General features: G+C 34.0%; 1 protein-coding gene and 1 long non-coding RNA gene across 4 annotated transcripts in view; one reads left to right on the top strand and one right to left on the bottom strand.

The window, feature by feature from the left end:
* MAN1A2 (mannosidase alpha class 1A member 2) overlaps window positions 1-18,400 on the top strand; it is a 161,620-nt gene that overhangs the window by 89,040 nt on the left and 54,180 nt on the right. For all 3 annotated transcript variants that reach the window (XM_072967920.1, XM_072967918.1, XM_072967919.1), the window contains exons 7-8: window positions 760-883; window positions 5,237-5,330. In XM_072967920.1, coding sequence (XP_072824021.1) covers window positions 760-883; window positions 5,237-5,330 — 218 coding nt within the window. The remainder of the gene's footprint in view (window positions 1-759; window positions 884-5,236; window positions 5,331-18,400) is intronic.
* Window positions 784-11,929, bottom strand: LOC140698238 (uncharacterized). The gene is made up of 3 exons (XR_012075870.1): window positions 11,855-11,929; window positions 5,105-5,149; window positions 784-873 (listed from the first exon to the last, which is right to left on the bottom strand). It is a non-coding gene; the product is annotated as an uncharacterized lncRNA (long non-coding RNA).

The following is an 18,400-nucleotide window of genomic DNA, read 5'->3' as shown; positions in this document are numbered from 1 at the left end:
AATATTAGAAATATGCTAAAGGACCACAAGTAGAGGATTGATTGAATAAATTATATCTATGTATGTAATGCAGTAGTTTTCATACAGGCACTTTTAGCATTTGAGGCAGGACAGTTCTTTATTGTATGATACTGTCCTGTTACATCTTTGACCCCAGTGCAATAAATACAAGTTGCACCTTCAAGGTTTAAAACAATTCAGGATGCTGTCAGACATTTTCATATGCCTCTGGGGTGGGACATTTCATCTGAAAATCATTACTGTCATGGAATTCTGTGCATCTGTAACAAAAACAAAATGAGAAAGTTGTTTATGAACTGAGATCAGAAGCCTACTGAGGTACATCTTAATAGCAAAATCCAAGGCACAGAACAGTAAGTATACTTTGCTGTGTTTTGTTTAAGAAAGGAGGAAAATAAGAATATATATTTGGATTGCTTATGTATATGTAAAAATGTCTGTACTAATACATGAAAAGCTGATAAATGATTATATTTGGGGCCTGGTAGGGGATGAGGAATGAGAATGGGGTGAAACAGATTTAATGTACAGTTTTCTACATTGTTTTGATCTCTAGAACATGTGGATGTTCTGTTAAATAATTTTAAAATTATAAAAAAATTTTTAGATATAAGTAAGCTGTTGTATTTGAGATAATAATTTCTGAGATTTATTTAAAGTTTATGTATTCACCAAGAAATTTTGTTTGTTTGTTTTGTTTTGCCAATCCTGTCTCCCTTTACCTTGCCTTTCATTCAGTGGAGTAGGGCGAAACTGGGGCTGGGCATCTGCAGGTAGCAGCATTCTTGCTGAATTTGGTACACTTCACATGGAGTTTGTCCACCTCAGCTACTTGACAGGAGACCCAGTGTACTACAAAAAGGTTAGTTTTAGTTTTCTTGCCTTCTTTTCTTTGTTATAAAAGTATCTTTAAGATTTACCCCCAAAGATTTGATTAATGCTTAGAAGATGTTTGTCTTTTTTAAAATTATGTAAAGAAATATCCCTTCTATTTAGAACATATTTAAAATACTTACTGTTGAGAAGATATAACCACTAGTAGGTAGATTTTTAAAAAATTCCTTCACTATCTCTATTTAGCATTGTGCTGAAATACTTAGTCAGCATTGCAAGACAATACAAACAAAACGAACGAAAAGGTAAAGAATTGAAAAGGAAGGAAGAAAACAGTAATTAGTCACAGATTACATGATTACCTAAAATATTAAGGCAATCTACATTTAAATTATTAGAAATAAGCTTAATCTATTTTTTGAATGAAAGATCAATATGGATATTAAAAATTAGTAGTATTTCTTTGCACCAGCTACAGCAGGCAAGAAGGTATCATTTCTAAAAACATAGCTTATGTGGTAGGGACAGAAGTATAAATATCTCACAAATAAATCTAACAAAAGATAAAGTTTGAAACTATTAAATGACATTGTAGAGGACCTAAATAAATGGGGAGTTGTATTATGTTCATGTATAGATAAACAATATTGTAAAATTTCAGTTACCTCCAAATTGATCTGTAGCATCAGTTCAGTACCAATGAATTCTCCAGTGCCCCCCCCTTTTTAATGGAACTTGACTAGACACTTGTAGAATTTAAATAGAAGAGAAACATTCAAGATACTCCTGAAGAAAAACATGTTGGGTGGATTTGCATTACCCAGTTATCAACACTGACAGTATAGATCTGGTGGATAGACACAAGTAAGACAGATGAACAGGATAAACAGCCCGTAAGCAGACCCATATAGATGTGGAAACATTATGACAAGTGTAGTAGCATTGTAGACTATAACAATTCCAGGAGCATGAAAGGCTTAAATTTAAAAGACAATATGTGGTTAAGTTGAAAATACATATACCCTTTAACTCAGCAGTTCCACTCTTGTATGTGCATGTACATTATATACATAAAAGCATTGTTTTATATTAGCAATTTATGTGATAAGATTCAACACAGCAGTGAAAAAAAATTAATTATGGTCAACATTCATCAATCAAAAGAGTATACTACAACTTTATTATAAAGTTGACCAGAAGCAGAGGTGTGTTATTTAGGGATTCAAATGTGGTTTTAATAGAGTCAAGATAATGATAGACATAAAATTCAGGGCTGTGACCACATCTCAGACAAAGGTAGTAGTAAGTGAATGGGTCATGGTAAACAGAATGGCAGAGGTGGTGTAGTGTTGTCCTATGTAAGTAGAATCTATATATATTTGTTTCTGTGTCTGAAATATTTTATCAGTTGAGAATTTTCAGGTAAGGATAGCAAAATGGAGCCAGATCACAGAATTTCTCCTTTCCTGATTAAATGAAGAATGACAATAAAAATAATAAATACCAGCAAAAATTCATCTATGGCAATGAAAAGAAAGTCTGCAACCTCATGTCCAAAACATGTGACAGCCAAAAAAAAAAAAAAAGAAAAAACCCAGCAGCAGCAACAATAGATTTCTGCTATAGTATGTTAAGTGTGTCTCCTACCCTATCCTAAATCCTTACTGGGCAGAGAAAGCAAGTCAGTATACTCCTGGTATTCCCTGCTAATCTTACAAGGGAGGCCAGTGCCCTGGGTGTCCAGAGCACCACTGCCCCCAGCTCCAGAGGAGTTCTCCCCTCCCATCCTCCTCAAGCTGCAGGAAGTGGGCGAGGACACTAGTACTCCAGATCTCAAACTGTATCCACGAGGGGAGGAACGCCCCCGTTCACACACAGTAGGAAGGAATTTGAGACAATTCATCTGCACTGTATCAGACCAAAGTTCAGGCCAGAGCTTACCTAACAGTCAATGTGAGCACCATAGAAAGAGAAAGCATGACAATTATGCAGACATACTGTGGGAAATAAAAACAGGGCGGCAAATAGCATGTAAAAGACTGATAACACTGCTTGACAGTTTAAAAGTCACCATGAGCAATTCATACTGTAATAGAAATGGAATTCAGTAAAATTAGAACTCAGAAATAAAATAAAATAAAATGATACAAGAAGATTGTAGAGCTAAAGAAACAAATTGACACTTTACATAATATATTTCTGTAAAATAAATAAATGAAAAGCAACAAATAACTTACTGTACGTAGTTGAAAACAATTACTGACATGGAATAAAAGCAAGAAATATTCATAGCTAAAATAGGGAAAAACATAGATTAAAAAGATGATAAATTTGTGAAACAGAGATAATCTAACATGATATTTCTTAAGTAGAGGACCTAACACACTTAAAAGCAACAAAAATTAGAAACAGAACTATGAACTCCACTTTCAACGAAATTGAAAGAGATACTGATACTTCATGTAACAAAACAGGAATAAAAGTTGGCATAAGCAATCAAGGTCACAGACAGGTTTTGGTAACTACAGAGAGGATATTTGTGGTTGGAGATTTCAAAAATAAAAAGCTAATAGAGCAGTTCTCTGTAAAGTACGTGATACATCTTGAGGCACAAAACCAAATCCTTATTAGCAACGTGAGAACTGGATCACAGGCTGATGGTGGATGCTTCTTTGGATCCCACTGCATATGATGGGTTGAGAAGCTATAAAAACAGAATTCAGTTAGGAATCTCACAGACGCACCAAAGCCCACACACTTCGGTGAAGGAAGAGAATGAGTGACAGATTCTGTTATGAGCAGTGCTGCACTGCTGGTTTCAGTTGCCTAAGGAGAGAAGCAAAGGCTTAAAAAAGCACGTTGACCTCTGGACTCTTCTTGGCCTTTTATGTCAAAACTGGTGAATAGCTGGTTCAAGAAGAATAGCAATGAGTAGTTCCACCTGAAAAACAGGTATAGAATTTATACAAAAATATTGCTAGAAGAAAAAGAAGGAAGGAACATGAGAAATAAATGATAGCCAAAAAATACTTTTCCAAAAATAGCAGTTGAAGACCTAGACCAAACATCACCATGAGAGAGAAGATAATGAAGCTCTCATCTGTGAAATAAATATGTAAACAGAGATACAAGTGCTCAAGGACAATAAGATGTGTTATCAGTAATAAAGTGTAAAAAAAATAAAGTTATTATGAAAATGAAAGGCAAAATGGAAGCAATACAAAGAAAACATTCAAAATATAATAAGAGTCTTAGAAGACACAATTGAGACAAGCTAGTAAACGTATGAACATTGAAAGATAGATAAAAAGATTAAGAGAGGAAATGATAGATGTGAAAGAGAAGAGAGGATTGAATGTATGCATAATTTCCAGAAGACAAAAGAACGCTGATTTTTTTCATCTTTCATAACAACATCATTCTGAGCTGACTAAACCTGATTCATGGAATTATTCAGATTGAGATTGTTGTACTAGACTTGGTCTCTGACATGAAACACAGGTAATATGGCATCCCTGAGCCCATCCCATGTAGCCTAAAACTGCATGATGACAGAATCCCGGCAATGAAAGATGATTTGAAATTGTGTATGAAAAAGTTTAATGCTGTGCTCAAGTTCAGAAAATAGTGAATTATATATAAGGCCTTGTGAAAAAGAAAATGTTTCCCCAAGTCATTTATGCCAACTAGGTTATCTTTTGAATGTGAAATAACATTCTCAAGTAAATACAGGAAATAAAACGCATTTGTGATTTTTCTTTTTTTCTTTTAAGCACTTAAAAAAATCATCATCCAATCTAGAGAAGAATCAAAACAAAAGTCCCTAGGAAAGTCTCCAGCTTCATAATATATTTCATGATTTTTTCCCCCCGTTAACTTTAGAGATATCTTTTAGGAATTAGAATTTTAGGAATTTAGGGTTATCTATTATGGGATCAATATTTAAAGTTCAACAGTTTAGTTTTACTTCTTTTACTTTTTCATGTATTAAAAGCAGAGTGGTTTCCTACTTTTTAGTATAAACATCCTATTATGATTATATGTCTATGAAATTATTTCTCTTTGTATGTTTAATTATGTACATATTGAATATGTCTAGAATGATGTTTATCACTGATGTTAGCATTGAAATTAGTTTCTGTCTGTGATCTTTTCTTTATATTTTTATTGTTGCTTGACTTTTAAATAATGATTATATATCATCTTATTAAAATAACGGGTCATTTAAAAAATAGAAGCCTTTTCTTACCATCACACATACGCACGAAGTGGAGGGCAGGAGGTGGTGTAGGTTCTGAGTGAAAAAACAAAGCCTAGATTAATACAAAACCTTAATGATATTTTTTATTCATTAATTGCATTTTTATTTTATTTTGTTTAGGTCATGCACATTCGGAAACTGCTTCAGAAAATGGATCGTCCTAATGGTCTTTATCCAAATTATTTGAACCCAAGAACAGGTCGCTGGGGTCAGTGTAAGTATTTCTATTACAACTGGTGCTTTGTTCAGAGATTATTTGTCTGAAAACTTTTGCTTGATGTAGTGAAAAAATACATTAACATGTAGTGTTAGAAACCCCAGTTAGTGTATAACCTTGAGATCTACTAGTGCTGTTACCTTTGGCAAGATTCCAATCTCTTGTAGCTTTAGTTTTTTGATTCGTAAAATGGATCCATTAATAACCCATCTCACAAGAGTATTTTATTTTATGTATATGTAATTACTTTGCTAAAATATAATATGACATTTGCTTTTAACCCCTTATTTGTAAACTGTATCTTCACGTAAATGAGAGCCTTACTTGAGGTAAGCATTTAGTAAAGGAATATGAAGGACAATTGAGTATGTTAAGTGATTAGAAAATGGGGTGCTTGCTCTTGGACAAGCCACATCTGGGCATTCATTTTGTAAGTACTGCGCGCTAACCAATTGCGTAACTGGAGCTCCTGGTCATTCATCTTAAAAGAAGGTATCAGTGTCTGTTATTTACCAGGCTCTTGGATGCGACTAGAGATGGAAAAGAAATATATGGGACTTGGTCTGAATCCAGGCAGCTCCCAGGCTAGCAGGCGGGATAGGCAGACACTTAGAGGTAGTTGGAATGTAATGTGATAGACGTTGTAGTAGAGGATCATACCAGTTGTTACGTGAGACTGGTAGACGTTATGTCCTCTGTCTGAGGAGACAGTATTTTGTTTGGGGAGAAGGTGATTTTATTAGAATTTTAGAATTGCTCTTTGAAGGAACTGATTTTTTTAAAACAGTAAATAAATATTTTCTGTTCATGAAAAAACAAAACATAAATGGACAATAAACAGATGTTCATATTTAACCCTAAAAGTGGTGTTAATGTAAATGAATGATTCATGGAGACAATGCAGTGTGACAATACACTCTTTCTGTATAGACCGGTGCTACATTATTAGAATTTACAGAAACTACCGTCTTTGGTACCATGTTTGTAGCGTTGCCATAGACTGGTCACCAGAGCCCTTTATCCCTCTGTCTTCCCACTTCACCACATCCCTTATCAAATCAGTACAGCTTTTAAACAGAAGACACTGCTCTTTGTCTATCAAACTGATAAAGGAAATGGACACATCCCTGAATCCAGTGTTTCTGAAAGTATGAAAATTTGTATAACCTTTGAACCAGCAACTCATTTCTAGGCATGTATTCCAAAGGAATTTTTGGAGCTCTCTATATATACACATATATATATGTATGTATGTATATATACATGTACATATATATACGTAAAGATTATTTACAGTAACTTTGGAGTTATTGATAATAGGGATAATTTGGAAACATTCTAAAGTAGTCCTATCCGGTAGAAGTTTATGATGATGAAAATGTTCTGTATCTTTTCTATCTAATATGGTAATCACTAGCTGCATGTGGTTATTGAGTATGGGAAATGTTGCTAATATGGTTGTGGAACTGCATTTTAAATTGTATCTGCCTTTAATTAATTTAAATTTAAAAGCTGTTTGTGGGTAGAGCCTATCGCATCGTACAGTGCAGTTTTTAAACATCTTGTGAAAGAGAGTTGATTAAATTATAGTCCCTCCAGATGTGGTATACAATACAACCATTAAAAGTTATGTTATAGAATACTTGACATAGATAAATATGAAATATTTAGAAAGATATTTAGAAAAAGAGAGAAAACAAACACTACAAGAATAGAAACCAAAGTGTTATCTGTGATTTTTTTTCTGAATGGTTTTTCTTCTTTTGTTTACCTCTATTAATGTAAGTTTGATAATGGAAATCTGTTATTTTTGAAGTAAGATTAAAAACACTTCTAAACAAAAAGAAGATGCTATCTTCCACACCAAAATCTAAGAATACTGAAAAAAATCACTGTTCAAGAATTGCCAGCCTCTGAAATGACCAACAGTGTTGTATTGATGGAATCTTAATTATTAAAATTGTAACTCTTTCTCTTCAAAGGCGGTGTGAAAATGGGATAGGCACATGAAAAAGAATGAAGTTGGGCCCTTATCTTATACCAGATACAAAAATTAACTTGAAATAACTCAAAGACCCTAAATTTAAGGACCAAAACTATAAAACTCTTCAAAGAAAAGAGGGGTAGATCTTTATGACCTTGGGTTTGGCAGTGATTTCTTCAAAGCACAGTCAGCAATAGAAAAAATAGATAAATTGGATTTTAATAAATCAGAAACTTTTGTGCATCAAAGGATACTATTGTGAGAATGAAAGACAGCCCACAGAATGAGAGTTTATCAAATAGCAAATAAATGAGTTAATATTTGTAAATCATATACCTGAAAAGGGCTTAATATCCAGAATATATAAAGAATTTCTATAACTCAACAACAAAAAGACAAACACTCAATTAAAAAAAATGGATAAAGAATTTGAATAGACATCCTCCAAGGAAGATATGCAAATGGGAAATAAACATGAAAAAGATGCTGACCATCGTTAGTCATTAGGGAAATGCAAGTCCAAAGCACGATGAGATGTCACTAGGATGACTGTAATCAAAAGGACAGATAATAAGTGTTGGTGAGGTTTTGGAGAAATTGGAACCCTCTCACACTCTTGGTGGGAATGTAAAATGGTGCAGCCACTGTGAAAAACAGGTAGTTTCTCAGAAAGTTAAACATAGAATTCCATCTGATATGCTTAGGTATATAGGCGTATCAGATTCTGAAAAGATTCTGAAAGCAAGATCTCATTCACAATATCCAAAGGTAGAAACAACCAAAGTGTTCAACAGAAGGATAAACATAATGTGGTATATACAGATAATAGAATATTATTTAGCTGTAAAAAGGAATGAAGTTCTTATACATGCTGTGGCATAGATGAACCTTGAAAATATTATGCCAAGATGAAAAAAGGCAATTGCAAAAGGAAAAATACTGTATGATCCAGTTATATCAAATACCTAGAATTATCAAATGTATAGAGACAGAAAATATATTAGAGGTTACCAGGAGCTTGGGTGAGAGGAGAGTGAGGAGTTATTACTTAATAGGTACAGAGTTTCTATTTGGGGTAATGAAAAAGTTTTGGAAATAATGGTGATGTTTGTACAACACTGTGAATGTAATTAATGCCGCTGAATAGTCCACTTAAAAATGGTAAAAATGGCAACTTTCATTATATATATATTTATTTATTTATTTATAATACAAAACTGCAGTGAAAAAGTTTTTTCATTCATACTTGTTTTTCCCACAGAATAAATTCAAGTTACTTCTTTAGAGTATATTCACTCTCAGCAGTTATTAATTTTGAGAATGTTATAAAAAGAGCTATTCACTGGTTGTTTTGGCAAGAGGTTTTTAAAATTCTAGGGGAACTGCCCTAATATCCCCTTTAGCAGCTGCAATCCTTATTAAATTGTCCAATTTGTTCCTTTCAGTGTTTTTGTATATTTTATATCAGCTTCTGAAAAGTATATCAAGTTCCATTATTATATTTTGAACAGTATACATCTGTCATAACTATAAATAGTCTGCAAAACAAACAGGGAGTTGAGCTGAAATGTAACAATTCAGCTTTGGCTAACTGTATTATAATTAGAGTAATGATAATGTCTGTGACATGCACACAGCAATCACAGAGAATAATTATGGTAATTACCTTCAGGAAGAGTACTTGGCAACAGATATAAAAGAATATAGTAAGAAACCTAGATTTAAAGGCACATTGTTAGTATCTTTTTTTTGACTTTATTTTTTCACTAGTTTTCTGAGTACAATATTTAGCCTATGACATTTAATGACTTAAGTGAATAAAATATAGGAAATTTGTCATTACTGATTTATTAAATTTGGTACTACTGATTTAAACCTTATGGAAAAAACAAGAATTGGTATGATATTTAGAGTTAGAAGGCTAATCCAGACTTTCCTGCTTAATAATTGCTTAATATTTGAGGTAAGTTGTTGAACCTCATGCCTTTGTTTCTTCATCTGTTCTGATTGTACTTATTTTAATAAAATAATCATGTGGGTCTATTTATGAGATAATGTATTTGAAAATGCTACATAAACTGAACGACAAGATACAAATACTAACTTTTATTTCAGAATTTTCTGTAAGAACACTTCAAGAAATAGATTCTTAGAAATCTGCCATTAACTTCATGACATGCTGAGACAGATAATAGGAACCATTGGTATTCAGTAGTACTTTATAATGTGTTACCAGTTTCTAAATTTCAAACCTGGGAGTGACATGTTCATCAAATTTGACACCTAGGCAGGCATGGTTTAATGGTTCAAGTAAGAAATGCAGGCTACTGGGTGGTAAATTCCATAGTTAACCATGGATCCCAGACTTCTGCTGTGTGTTTATTTATTAAGCATATAAACCTCCACTGAAACAGCAGTTTAGAAGAGCTAGAGAGAACCTGTCATGCAGGACTGGGACTAAATCCTATAACCTAAGTAACCTGTAACTAAATCTGTAACCCTGGCAGTAATTCACGTATCTAAAATAATTCCCCCTAAACCATGATGCCAAGGACTTTTGCCTTTCCCTGCTTTTTTCTTGTTATTTCACCTACTTTAATTTTGTTATATCTTTTTTATGTTTTCTTTTCCTGTATTTGTTAATCCTCAGATCTACAACATATCCAGAAGTATATGTGTGAGACCAAAGTACAAAATTAAAAAATGCCCTACATATAATTTTAATGACTTTTATGAATGCCATGCTTCAAAGTTTGTGTCCTTTAATCACTTCATGCATTCTCTCTGAATGAACTCCCCTGGCTCAAATACATTTTTATATAACTCCCAAATGTATACCCCTAACTTAGCTCTCTGAATTTGCACAAATCTGATTGTCTGTTATACCTCTTTAAATACCCAGCTAGTCCCTCAAAGCAACATGCCCCAAATTCAAACTCTTTCCACTTTAAGCCGTTTCCCCCTCTAGTACTACCAATTTTCATTGTTCACCCATTTGTCCCAGCAAGAAGTCTAGACATCATCCATGATTTCTCTTTCTTCATTATTTCAATAAACATTTGATAGATATCAAACCCAAAAGAGTATGGTAGAAACAAGAAAGATTAGATTATTTTAAGATGTTAATTATAAGCATAATAATTAGGTAGTTTCAGTTGAAGGGTAGAAGTTGAAGATAAACCAAGAAGGGGACTCCTGAAAAGGAAGTGGAAGTGGTTAGGATCCAGAGCTAGATGGAGTGTATAGAGTAGAGAAGGAACATTTCTTCCTTTTTAACAGGCAAAGGGAACAGATAAATTGATAGGTGGGGTGCTGAAAGCTGAAAGATACATTTTGGGGTCAATGATCTGTATTTTTTTCTGTGAATTTGAAGGCTTGGTTGTCTGCTGACAATAAGTAAGAAGGTAGAACTGTAGAGGTCTTTTGAAGAAGGGATTTCTAAATCTGCTTTAGGAAATGAGAAAGAATGCTAACCAAGGAGTCATAGAAAAGTTGACAAGCAATGCTCAGGTTCTCATTGATGGTGAAAATTGTGAATTTGGGGATAATAGTAGAGCAGTGAAATAGGTGAGCAGTGGAGCAAGGATCCTGAATGTGTGAACCACAGAATCACCTGTTGCTTCCTTCCTTATCCAACCTAGACTGCATAGAATCCAGACCAGTGTGACAATGCCCAAGTACTTTTATTCTTCTGTGTTATCTGTCCTGCAAATCCCAGTACTTGTATCAACCCAGTGATGTACCTTCCGCATTCATCCACAGAGTCTCCTGAGCATTGCTGCTGAAAATCATCAGTAATACAGCTTTAAGTCACTATAAATCTATCATTTCCAGTTCCAACTGGATCACCGGTACCCTCAACAACTCTTTAACTTTGATCAGTCTCAGTTTCCTTACATGCATGTGCTTCTAGGTACTCTGCTGAATGCTCAAGGGGACTCCTTTGTAGGTATGTGAGTGTCTCTTTCTGTGCAAGTCTCTTGTTTCTGGTGCACTGGGCTATGAACTCTGGCTGACTTGGTCTTTTCTTGACTGTACCTCATTTCTTCCAGTGCCTCTGCCAAGAAACTTTTGAGGCTGTAGGGGTAGTCATAGAAATCACTTTGTTCATTTTCCATTTCTCAGAGATCACTGTCCTTTGTTGCCTGATGCTCAGTGTCTTGAAAACCATCATTTCATGTATATTGTCCAATGTTTTTGGCTGTTTCAGGTTGCAGAGTAAACTCAGGTAAGAAGCACAAGTCTTTTTCTAAATCAATTTCTATTATCTTGTTTGGGTTTTTTTTCTATTTATTATGCATTCTTAAAATGTCTTCCCCCATGCAGCCTTATATTTTTTTGTTTCATTGTTTTTTTTTCTTTACTGGTTTTAAAATTTTATGTATGTATATATATATATATGTATATATTTCTCCTAACAGTTGCCCTTGAATTTTAACTTAATTACCCCTTCCTAGATGACTTTGCTTCGTAAGTCAAAGTGAAAATAAAGATCCTATAGAAGAAATCTCTTTACTTAATACTTTCATTTACTTACTCATTTGGTTTTATCTGTTTTTCCAGTCTCAGAGAAAGCAGCACACTAATTGTCCTGTCTAGTGTTTGTTCTTTGAGCTGTGTTCTGTATTCCAACTTCTTAACTCCTGAACTCATTCTTTTTTGGAATTCCTGTTTTAGTTATACTATATGTATATTAAATTTTAGCCAGTAAATCTCTCAGTATTTCCTTTAATTCTTCTTTAGTGCCATAGCCTCCTTCTCGTGGATTCTCCGTATCTCTTCTTCCTATTATGATAAAACCTTCCAAAGGAATAGTTTGTTTGTTGATTTTTCTTGTATCTCCTATTAACTTCTCAATGCATTGCATTCTGGGCTCTGCTCTCTACTTCCCCACTGAAATTAATTTCTTATGTGGCCTAGTGACTGTCCTATAGAATAGTCCAAAAAGGACGATGGATTAGTCGGCTATTGCTGTATAACAAGTCACTCTAAAACTTTACTGGCTAAAAGCAATTAATTATTTCTCCAAAATCTGCAGATTGACTTAAGAGGTTCTGTCAATCTGGGTTGGGCATCTACTGATCTTATCTGAACTTGCTCATGTGTCTACGGTTAGCTGGCAAGTCACCTGGAGGCTGGCTGATCTAACTTGGCTGCATTTGGGAAGATTCAGCTCTATTCCATGTGGTCTCTCATCATCTATCAGGCTATACCATGCTTCTGTTTATGGCAGAAACAGGGTCCCATGAAAAGAAGTGAAGCATATAAGTCCTCTTAAGATTTAGACTTGAAACTGGCACACTGTTACTTTTTACACATTCAGCTGTACAAAGCAAGATACAAGGCCAGGCCTCCTTAAAGGAATGAGAGTTTATTTCATACTCTTCATGTATTCCTAAGAATTCCTACTTCTTATCCTTTCCATATTTGCCTCACCAATCTCATCTCTTCTTACAGAATGAACTATGTCTTATGTATTGATGAGATCCGAATCAGCGGTTGCAAACTATAGCAGGTTAACCTGTGGCCTGGGTTTTTTTGTGTGACCTATGAGCTAAAAATGGTTTTATACATTTTTAAAGGGTTGTTGAAGCAATCAGGAGCAGCAGCAATAACAACAAAAGAGGAGCGTGCAACAAAGCGTGTATGTTATCTATTTACAGAAAAAATTAATTCCTCGCCTAATATACGTCAGTATTTCATTACTGATTTGTCTTGGGCTTTAAACTCATATCCCCATATGTACAGGATATTTGTTCCTGACTATTTAATTGGTACTTTAAATTCAATATGTACAAAGTGTTACCTCATCTTTAGAACTTACTCCTTGTAACTTATTTCACTCACACTCCGCATAGTCTGGCATAGGCCAAGAACTTGACCGTCCGATCAGACTCTCATTCTGTTGTTTTTAACTTCTTAGTAACTCTAAAAATCTGTTCCTTCACTTCTTACCTTTTGTTAACTTAGACCTTCAGTTCTCTCCCTCAGTTTGGTTATCACCTCTTACAAATTCATCCTCCACGATGCTCTTGGCATGATCTAATCATCTTATCACACACTTAAAATTTATTTGATGTGTTGGGACTAAGAAAAGATTGTTAAAGTGTAGTGTTGTCATTTTGGTCTGGCTCTGCTGTAGGGTACAACCAGAAAAATGCAGAAGATTAGGAAGCAAATACTTAATGAGAAAGAAGCAGCAATAAGTTCAGACTCTTTTAAGAGAGAGGAGAGGAATGAAATTGGATATTTGGGTATTTTTACAGCATACATTCTTACCACTACAGTCAACTGAGTAGTTTGAAATATTTTATCTGGACATTGAGCTGTGAGAAAATTAAAAAGCCCTAGGCACAATGATATGTTTACAGGAGATGCTGAAACTCCAAAAAGGAAATCTTAGTATCAAGATTTTTGTACATTCTTCTGATAATCCACATTGATGAGATAGTATAAGGTTTTTTTTTAATCTTTCCAATGTATGTTGCATGTAAACATTGAATATACTACAATTAGAGACATCTCCATATTGGGGGAATTAGGAAAATTTTTAAAATGTTTGGAAATTTTATTAAAACTTAAAAGAGTGAGTATTTTGGGTATTTAATATGCTCATCTTCTTTTTTTGTTGAACTTATTAAGTAGTAGGTGTTATGCTAGGTATTGCTCTTCATCCCCTGATTATTTGTTTCCCTAAACTGAAAAGAGTAAAAGAGTATGAAAATGGATTCATTTTATTAAAAATGTGATCTTGTTCATTAAAAAAAGAAAAGATAACCTTAAACACAAGTTATTATAATTGTGAAATGCTATTCACACTTGAAAATGGAAATTTAGCCCTTCATTTAATAATGACTTATTGAGCACACATTACTATAAGATACTATAAGATGCTGGTGCTATAAGATATAGGAGGAAGCTTAAGCCAATAATATGAATATTGTCAAGTTGCTCACAGTTTAGCAGAGTCTCATTTCCTTTAAGGTAACTCAAACTTCTTAGCACATTAACAAAACTACTTTAAGGTTCATTATTTATTTTATTTTCTTATTGATCTATCAGTTGTCAAGTAGGTTGTATTAAAACCTTCTGCTGTATTTGCCAATTTTTCAGTGTAATTGTATTAGTTTTGGCTTTATACATTTATTTTCTCTCTTATTACACTTTTTAAATATACTAATTTTAAACTTGTTTTTAGAGTTTACTCCGTTATATGCTTTTCTTTGGAATAGTGAATTCTCCTATTTGTAAACTTGAATTTGTTAGCAGTTCTTTCGTGACTAATTTTCCTATTGTGCATAGGGATTTTCATTTGCAAGCTTATCTTGAGCCAGAACTTCACAGTGTGTGTATTTTTCTTTCCACTCTCACTTGCTCTTTCATTTCTGGCAGTTTTATTAATACCTTCACTGGCTCATCAGTTCAGAACTTTGCCTTTTTTATACTGGAATCTCAGCCTTCCTGAGACTATTACACATCTGATTCCCAAAATATATAGCAGTTTATCCCAGTTTCAATTGTGCGGCTGTTTCTGCTTCCTCCTGCTGGTCTAGGTAATTCATTCTGTACCCAGAGTCCCCACCACCAGTGCTTGCTTTGAACCCCATTACCTTAGAGGAAGTAAATAAACTTGTAGATGTCTTTATTTACTTCACTTTCAAGAAATAGAAACTTCTACTTTTAACACTCTGAGTTTCTTTATATTTCTCACCTACTACGGTTTTTTTTTCCAAGTATGGCTGTGCTTTTTAATAAATATTTTGTCATTTATTGTTGGTATATGTTTCAGGAAGGAGGTGGGATTTTGCATGAAGTTAAAAGATTGTCTTGACAAGAGTCATTATATAACTGTTACAGTTTTTAAAAAGCTTTTCTATGAAATAGATAAACAAGTTTATACTGTACAGCACAGGGAAATATATTCAATGTCTTGTAGTAGCTCATGGTGAAAAAGAGTATGAAAATGAATATATGTATGTTCATGTATGACTGAAGAATTGTGCTATACACCAGAAATTGACACAACATTGTAAACTGACTATAACTCAACAAAAAAATTTTTTTTTAAGTTTTTCTATATAACAGGTAGAATCATCTTGAATAACATGGTGGTTACAAGCTTACTAGTTCTACACCATCAGCAAATACTGGAGTAAACAGATTCCCTAAGCTCCCGCGTGTTTTAGTTTTAGTTTGTGATAGAATGAACAGTGGGAGCAGATCCAGGAGATGGGGGGATAAGTCAAACACATATAACATTAAGTAATTGCAGAGTTATCCATTATCAAGAAGTCAACTTGAGAAAGTTTTATTAGGATTTCTGCCTTATGGTAGAAGATTAAATTATATAACTTTACCACTATGGCTAGCCATCCACAGTGAAATGAAGGTACAGAAATATAGATGGGAATAAACACATAATAGTAAAAAAAAAAAATTGGAGGCAAGTGGGAGATCATAATGGACAAGATATTTCAACAAATTTGCAGCTGAGAGTGGGTGACTAGAACTAAGAGAGGTACCACCTAGAATGTACTATAAAGGACTAGAGAAAAGGCAATGGATGCAATCCCAGAGAGATTTTGGGTTCATAAACAATACGAAGAAGTAATTGAATACATAACTGAAAAATAGAGCTAAAAGCAGGTATTTATTCAAGGTCGTTATAGGGAACATGGGCTCCACCTGAAATTCTTAGTCACCACGTCACTCCTGGCGTTTACCAGTAGGCATAACTACGAAGCTCTTTTTTAAAAAACTGAATGATTTCATTGAGGAAAGGTAAGACTTTTCATATGAATGTTGATACCCCAGAATAAAGCCTCTTTTCATTCTAAAATTTGAGCTGATCTGCAGTTTCACAATACACACCCTATTCCTGACTGTAAAGCAAAGCCTGCCAGTTAGCCCACCTTTCCTCAGTGTGGCCTACACAGAAAGCATCTAGTCAGAATTCCCACTCAGGAGGGAGACCTAGTGACAAGCAGGTCTACTCAGTGGAGGAACACTTGCTGGTAAGTGGAGGAAACCCACACTAGCTACCCAGCACTTCAGACTTAAACATGGATAAATAAATAATAGTTGATTGATATGATGGGATATCATATAGCAGTGCATGTAAATGATATATAGCTGTGTACAGCAATATGCTTGAATCTTACAAAGTGTTGCAATACAGAATCCAGACACAGGAGAATGAATGGTGCCATCTGTTGAATATGCCAGTAGGAAAAACAAAGCAATAATGATTGAGAGAAGGAATTAGGTGATACCTATATAAAAAAAATCAAAATGATTACCTAAAAAATAAAGGTACTGGTTACCTTTTGGGGATTGGTAGTTGTGATTGAGAAGGGGTACATGAAAGACTTTTGGGGTACTGGCATTATTCTAAGCAGAGATTATACAAATGTTTATATGTTATACAGAGATTATATGTTCTCTATAATAAGCATAAATAAGCATAACATATATGTTTTAATGCTTTTCTCTATACATGTTAATTTCAGAGTAAAGCACATTTAAAGTCAAAAAGGAGATCCTAGAAGAGACTGAGGCAAGTCAATAAATAAACATTTTTCATCCTGTTTTATTCAAAGAACTTTGAGATAATATATTCATAAAATAGGAATAGGATACTATTAAAAAAAAAAGAAACAATTAGGTAATAGGTGAGAGCTCAGAGATGTAAAGTATTTAAAACTTCAGTGAAAGGACCAATGGATAAAATTGATTTTTAAAAAATTTCCAGAATACAGAGGAAGAAGACTAAGAGATTAAATATGAGAATCAATTTTGAAAGAAAATCAGTCCAAGAGGTCCAATTTACAACTAATAAGTTTTAGAAGAGAGAATTGAGCAAGTGAAGTAGACAAAATAATCAAAGAAATAATAGAAGAGAAATTTTGCAGAGCTGAAAGATACTAATCTTTAGTTTGAAAAGTGCCCAACACAATGAATGTAGAAAAAAAATTTAACCAATGTCGAAATTAAGATTTTAAAGCTTGGAAAGGTGAGTTGAGTGTGAGTAGGGGAATTGAGAACACACTGAGGCTATAAAATAACACCAGATTTCTCACCAGTGTACTTGATGTTATAGGACATTGGAGAAGTGCCTTCCAGAAGCTCTGAAAGAAAATAATTTCCAATCTTGAATTTGATATCTATACAAAATAAAATAAAGAGTAGAGCTTATAGTAAAGACATTCTCAGACAGTACGGTCACATCCCATATAGTCTTTCTTGGGAAATTATGTGATTCAGTAAGACAGGTGTAAACTGAGACATAAGATTGAGAAAATAATGGGTCTAACTCAGAAAGCAAGGAAAGAGAAGTCTCAAGGTGTTACTGTACAGTATGTTTAGATAATAACCTGAGTGGGAGGAATCCCTCTAGGGAAATATGAGGGATGGGGGTGACTCAGTAGTAAGTACAAGTAACATGACTGAAAGGCTGGGAAACAAAAATGATTGAAAAAAAAAGATGAGACCTAACACTAGGTTCTAAGTCTAGGAATACAATCTCTTATGCCTCAGTTTCCTCATTAAAAAAAAAAAAACCCTTCCATCACCAGCCACTTCAAGAGAATTGACATGGACAATAATGATTTGTGCATCTAAAGACGCGGTACGAAGTGTAATGATAAGGCGTTCACTTTGAATGTCCTTGTCTGAAGATCTTTACTCCTGTAAGCTAAAGGCTTCACTCATGCTCAGACCTTGGGGTATTCTCTGAAATCTCGTCTTTGCCTAGCATCCTAGGCAAAGGGAAGAAAGTTTAAACATTCTTGGTTGCAGATTGGTATTTTTAGCACTCTTAGAAAAGATTAGATTGCTTTCCATGTAATTCACTTTTCATAATATTAGCACTTGTATTTTAAGAGCATGTAGCAGGGAGCTATTGTTAGAGAAGACAAGATTAGAATAAAATGGCTGAGTTATAAGGTATATTGCTCATTCTCTTCTTCTGCTGAAAATATCTTCTAAATGTCTACTTTCCAGTTAGCAACTCCAAAGTATTCCTGGTCCAATGGACTGTAGACATATAAGAATGACCAATAACCAACTTTAAATATTTGACCTT

Source organism: Vicugna pacos, chromosome 9 (genome assembly GCF_048564905.1).
Source record: "Vicugna pacos chromosome 9, VicPac4, whole genome shotgun sequence".
Classification (NCBI taxonomy): domain Eukaryota; kingdom Metazoa; phylum Chordata; class Mammalia; order Artiodactyla; family Camelidae; genus Vicugna; species Vicugna pacos.
Note: the sequence above shows the minus strand (reverse complement) of the source record. Positions and strands in the feature narration are given on the sequence as shown.